The 6,583-nt window shown below is 47.4% G+C and overlaps 1 protein-coding gene across 1 annotated transcript in view; it reads right to left on the bottom strand.

Moving 5' to 3' along the window:
• Positions 1-194: 194 nt before the first annotated feature.
• Positions 195-6,583, bottom strand: part of LOC114552137 (serine/threonine-protein kinase MRCK beta-like) — a gene marked incomplete at both ends in the record, with an annotated part of 25,405 nt that continues 19,016 nt past the window's right edge. Inside the window, 8 exon segments of the mRNA XM_028572780.1 lie at positions 195-257; positions 403-508; positions 1,390-1,514; positions 2,692-2,797; positions 3,584-3,654; positions 3,657-3,830; positions 4,094-4,204; positions 5,816-6,058. Of these exon segments, the coding sequence (XP_028428581.1) occupies positions 195-257; positions 403-508; positions 1,390-1,514; positions 2,692-2,797; positions 3,584-3,654; positions 3,657-3,830; positions 4,094-4,204; positions 5,816-6,058 (999 nt within the window).

Below are 6,583 nucleotides of genomic sequence, written 5' to 3'. Positions count from 1 at the left end.
AGGTCTGGGTCTGAGGTCTGAGGTCTGGGTCTGAGTTAAAACATGCAGGAAAGGTCTGCGTCCGCAGATTTTGTTTGGCGCTGTTTACGAGTGACAGACACCACAGCCAATAGCCATGCAAGCTTCTTAGACCCCGCCCGTTACGAGGCCGACTGAATCCTGATTGGCAGGAAGCAGTGACCCGACACACTCACCCTCCTGTCTCCACCAATAGGAGGCCAGGGCTTCTTAGGAGGCGTGGCCAGTCCCGAGTCAGGCTGAGACGGCACATTAAAAGAAACCAACAAAAGATACAAAACTGTACACACAGCACACACACTTGTTTCACAATAAAAGCCTGACAGAGGGTCAGTTACTGTACCAGAGACTTCCTGCTGGTGTTTCACAATAAAAGCCTTTTACCAGAGGTCTTGTTCCCAGGCTGGAGCAGCGCAGAGTTTCCAGCTCCTCGGTCATCTTGGTGGCCAGAGCCTGAAGGTATCCACGAGCATCCTTCTCATCGCTCACCCTGAACACACACACACACACACACACACACACACACACACACACACACACACACACACACACACACACACACACACACACACACACACACACACACACACACACACACACAGACGTTAAAGGGTCGCTCCCACTTTCCATCAATGTTCATGTTCCCATGAAAGAGCTCCAAAATCCCCTTCACCAAACCCACCAGACTCCATGTAAATAATCAGGACTTTTAGCATCGTACACACTGGACCCTCTGTCTCCATGTGTGTGTGTCTGAGTGTCTGATGTGAACAACAATCTCTGAAACTGGTCCAGTATTAAACCAGAACCGAGCTGTAATGTAACCCTACAGGACTAATGTTCAGCAGCAGTTAGAGTCCACTAACCCACCAGACTCCATGTAAATAATCAGGACTTTTAGCGTGTATAGAGCCAGCATATCTCCACCAGACTCCATGTAAATAATCAGGACTTTTAGCGTGTATAGAGCCAGCATATCTCCACCAGACTCCATGTAAATAATCAGGACTTTTAGCGTGTATAGAGCCAGCATATCTCCACCAGACTCCATGTAAATAATCAGGACTTTTAGCGTGTATAGAGCCAGCATATCTCCACATGTAAATGGGTGAATTAAGGGTTTATTTCAACCAAACCAGAGTGGTGATTGTTGGAACAGTGGAAAGATGAACCAAGATGGCTTTTGGTAGTTTTATTTAGTTTCTGTCCACTTTGAATGAAGTGTGTTTTATGATGATAAAAGTCCTGATTATTTACATGGAGTCTGGTGGAGTTTGGTGATGGTGATTTCGGGGCTGTTTCATGTTAAACTTAAAGGATCTTACTCTTTAACTAAAATGTCTATCTCTGTAGGGGTTGTGTGGGACTCACCACTGGATGATCTCTGCGATCTGAGCCTCCCAGTGAGCAACACTCTCCTTCTTAGAGGACAGGTCCTGCAGCTCGTCCTCCAGCTGGCGGTTCTGGGCCGTCAGTTTATCCACAAACGAACACAGCTGAGAGAACAACAGTGGTCACTAACTGAGCATGTGCAGTCACAGTACAGCAGACCATTGATCAGCAGACAGATGATCATTTATTCACTGATCCCATAAGACAGGGGCGCAAACTCAACTTCACTACGGGCCACCCTGGAAAATACACAATCACTTCAAGGGCCAGACATGTAATCAGTACAGTGAAATATCTTGAACTGTATTATGTCTAATATGGTCTTCAGTCTTAAAGTTTGGTCGACATAAAGCCCTAAAAAAGGAAAAAAGCGGCCCAATACGTTGGAAATGTGACAAAACGTCGGGAAAAAGTGACAAAAACTTCAGAAAAAGTGACAAAACTTCGGAAAAAGTGACAAAAACGTCGGATAAAGTGGCAATAACTAGTTGGGCCAAAATGTATTGTAAAGCTAAATTAATATAAGGACCGGATCTAAATCTACGAGGGGCCAGATTTGGCCCGCTGGTCTCGAGTTTGACACGTGTGCCATAAGGGAGACCTAACAGGACTACTGTACCTAACAGGACTACTGGACTTCAGGGCTACTGGACTTCAAGACTTCAACAGGACTACTGGACTTTAACAGGACTACTGGACTTCAGGATTTAAACAGGACTACTGAACTTAACAGGACTACTGGACTTCAGGACGTCAACAGGATTACTGGACTTAACAGGACTACGGGACTTCAGGACTTCAACAGGACTACTGGACTTTAACAGGACTACTGGACTTTAACAGGACTACTGGACTTCAGGACTTCAACAGGACTACTGGACTTTAACAGGACTACTGGACTTCAGGACTTCAACAGGACTACTGGACTTTAACAGGACTACTGGACTTCAGGATTTAAACAGGACTACTGGACTTCAGAACTACTGGACTTCAGGATTTAAACAGGACTACTGGACTTCAGGACTACTGTACCTAACAGGACTACTGGACTTCAGGACTTTAACAGGACTACTGGACTTCAGGACTACTGGACCTAACAGGACTACTGGACTTCAGGACTACTGGACCTAACAGGACTACTGGACCTAACAGGACTACTGGACGTCAGGACTACTGGACCCAACAGGACTACTGGACCTAACAGGACTACTGGACTTCAGGACTACTGGACTTCAGGACTACTGGACCCAACAGGACTACTGGACTTCAGGACTTTGTCACCTTGTCGGTTTCTGCCATCAGTTTGCGGTTCTCCTCCATCAGCAGGTTTTTCTCTCGCTCAGATTTCTCCTTCAGAGCAGAAACAGCTTCGTCCATCTCGGTTTGTCTGCAGGGACAAGACACACCTGGTTAAGGACTCTACTGTCCCTCCCCTGGTTCAGGACTCTCCTGACCCTCTCCCTGGACTGATTCAGGACTCACCTGACCCTCTCCCTGGTTCAGGACTCACCTGTCCCTCTCCCTGGTTCAGGACTCACCTGACCCTCTCCCTGACTGATTCAGGACTCACCTGACCCTCTCCCTGGTTCAGGACTCACTTGTCCCTCTCCCTGGTTCAGGACTCACCTGACCCTCTCCCTGGACTGATTCAGGACTCACCTGACCCTCTCCCTGGTTCAGGACTCACCTGTCCCTCTCCCTGGACTGGTTCAGGACTCAACTGACCCTCTCCCTGGTTCAGGACTCACCTGCCCCTCTCCTTGGACTGGTTCAGGACTCACCTGTCCCTCTCCTTGGACTGGTTCAGGACTCACCTGTCCCTCTCCCTGGTTCAGGACTCACCTGACCCTCTCCCTGGTTCAGGACTCACCTGTCCCTCTCCTTGGACTGGTTCAGGACTCACCTGTCCCTCTCTATGGTTCAGGACTCACCTGTCCCTCTCCTTGGACTGGTTCAGGACTCACCTGTCCCTCTCCCTGGTTCAGGACTCACCTGTCCCTCTCCCGTGATTCAGGACTCACCTGTCCCTCTCCCTGGTTCAGGACTCACCTGACCCTCTCCCCTGGTTCAGGACTCAACTGTCCCTCACCCTGGACTGGTTCAGGACTCACCTGTCCCTCTCCCCTGGTTCAGGACTCACCTGTCCCTCTGCCTGGACTGGTTCAGGACTCACCTGTCCCTCTTGTCTTTGTCCAGCCGGTCCCGGAGCTGCAGCAGTTCCTTGTTGGCGGCGAGCTGGGCCCCCCCTCAGACTCGTGCAGGTCTTTGCGGAGGTTTTTGATCTCTGAGGAGTGTGCCGAGTCCCTGCGGACCAGTTCCTCCTCGTAGAACAGGACCTTCTTATCGAGCTCCGCCTTCAGACGGGTCACTTCCTGCTGAGGCTCCGCCCCCCCAGCCGCTGGACCCAGACCCTGCTGGGACTGGAACCAGAACCAGGTTGTTGTCAGGACATGAGAGTGTGTGTGTGTCTGTCTGTCTGCCTGTGTGTGTGTGTGTGTGTGTTTTACGCCTGTGTGTCTCAGTGTGTGTGTGTATGTCTGTGTGTGTCTGTGTGTGTGTGTGTGTGTGTGTGTGTGTGTGTGTGTGTGTGTGTGTCTGTGTGTGTGTGTGTGTGTGTGTGTGTGTGTGTGTGTGTGTGTGTGTGTGTGTGTGTGTGTGTGTGTGTGTGTGTGTGACCTCTGACCTTCAGGCCCTGCAGCTCTGTCTCCAGCTGTTTGGAGTAGACCTCACTGTGCTCTCTCAGCTTCTTCTCCTTCGATGCTTCGGCCTTCGAATCGTCCAGCTGAGCCTCCAGCTGACAAACACACAAGGCTTTTATTCTGAAGGGCTCCCCCTTCTACACACACAAGGCTTTTATTCTGAAGGGCTGCCCCTGCTACACACACAAGGCTTTTATTCTGAAGGGCTCCCCCTGCTACACACACAAGGCTTTTATTCTGAAGGGCTGCCCCTGCTACACACACAAGGCTTTTATTCTGAAGGGCTGCCCCTGCTACACACACAAGGCTTTTATTCTGAAGGGCTCCCCCTGCTACACACACAGGGCTTTTATTCTGAAGGGCTGCTCCTGCTACACACACACAGGGCTTTTATTCTGAAGGGCTGCTCCTGCTACACACACACAGGGCTTTTATTCTGAAGGGCTGCTCCTGCTACACACACAAGGCTTTTATTCTGACATATAAACAACAACCTGTCTCACTCTCTTCTGATATTAAAAAACCTGTCTCACTCTCTTCTGATATAAACAAACAACCTGTCTCACTCTCTTCTGATATTAAAAAACCTGTCTCACTCTCTTCTGATATAAACAAACAACCTGTCTCACTCTCTTCTGATATTAAACAAACTGTCTCACTCTCTTCTGATATTAAACAACAACCTGTCTCACTCTCTTCTGATATAAACAACCTGTCTCACTCTCTTCTGATATTAAACAACAACCTATCTCACTCTATTCTGATATAAACAAACAACCTATCTCACTCTCTTCTGATATTAAACATCAACCTGTCTCACTCTCTTCTGATATTAAACAAACTGTCTCACTCTCTTCTGATATTAAACAACAACCTGTCTCACTCTCTTCTGATATTAAACAACAACCTGTCTCACTCTCTTCTGATATTAAACAACAAACTGTCTCACTCTCTTCTGATATTAAACAACAACCTGTCTCACTCTCTTCTGATATTAAACAACAACCTGTCTCACTCTCTTCTGATATTAAACAAACTGTCTCACTATCTTTTGCTATTAAACAACAACCTGTCTCACTCTCTTCTGATATTAAACAACAACCTGTCTCACTCTCTTCTGATATTAAACAAACTGTCTCACTATCTTCTGATATTAAACAACAACCTGTCTCACTCTCTTCTGATATAAACAACCTGTCTCACTCTCTTCTGATATTAAACAACAACCTGTCTCACTCTCTTCTGATATAAACAAACAACCTGTCTCACTCTCTTCTGATATTAAACATCAACCTGTCTCACTCTCTTCTGATATTAAACAAACTGTCTCACTCTCTTCTGATATTAAACAAAAACCTGTCTCACTCTCTTCTGATATAAACAACCTGTCTCACTCTCTTCTGATATTAAACATCAACCTGTCTCACTCTCTTCTGATATTAAACAACAACCTGTCTCACTCTCTTCTGATATTCACCAACCTGTCTCACTCTCTTCTGATATAAACAACCTGCCTCACTCTCTTCTTATATAAAAACCTGTCTCACTCTCTTCTGATATTAAACAACAACCTGTCTCACTCTCTTCTGATATTAAACAAACTGTCTCACTCTCTTCTGATATTAAACAAACTGTCTCACTATCTTCTGCTATTAAACAACAACCTGTCTCACTCTCTTCTGATGTTACGGAACAACCTGTCTCACCTCTTTGCGGTTCTTCTCGGTCTTGCGGATCTCCTGTCTCATGGCCTCCATCTTCTGCAGGACAGTCTCAGTCTCCTCCTCTTTGTCCCTCAGCTGGCGGGACAGTCTCTGCTTGGAGGACCTCAGGTCGGCCATCCTCTCCGACAGGTCCGAGAACTCCTGCAGGGCCCGCTTCCTCTGGGAGTGGGCCTCCTTCAGCTCCTTGGTCTGGGCCCGGAGACGCTCCAGAGAGTCTGCCAGCTGCTGCTCACACAGGACCAGGACCAGGACCAGAACCAGAACCAGTCAGTTTACAGGGAAGTTACATAAGATCCTAACAGACACACTCACACAGGACCAGGGAGGTTGACATCAACAGACACCAGGAGACCTGTAAGCTAACCTGGTTTCTGTGTCTGAGTGTCTGATGTGAACAACAATCTCTGAAACTGGTCCAGTATTGAACCAGAACCAAGCTGGTGGAGATATGCTGGCTCTATACACGCTAAAAGTCCTGATTATTTACATGGAGTCTGGTGGAGATATGCTGGCTCTATACACGCTAAAAGTCCTGATTATTTACATGGAGTCTGGTGGAGATATGCTGGCTCTATACACGCTAAAAAGTCCTGATTATTTACATGGAGTCTGGTGGAGATATGCTGGCTCTATACACGCTAAAAGTCCTGATTATTTACATGGAGTCTGGTGGAGATATGCTGTCTCTATACACGCTAAAAGTCCTGATTATTTACATGGAGTCTGGTGGAGATATGCTGGCTCTATACA

Source organism: Perca flavescens, unplaced genomic scaffold (genome assembly GCF_004354835.1).
Source record: "Perca flavescens isolate YP-PL-M2 unplaced genomic scaffold, PFLA_1.0 EPR50_1.1_unplaced_scaf_72, whole genome shotgun sequence".
NCBI lineage: Eukaryota > Metazoa > Chordata > Actinopteri > Perciformes > Percidae > Perca > Perca flavescens.
Note: the sequence above shows the minus strand (reverse complement) of the source record. Positions and strands in the feature narration are given on the sequence as shown.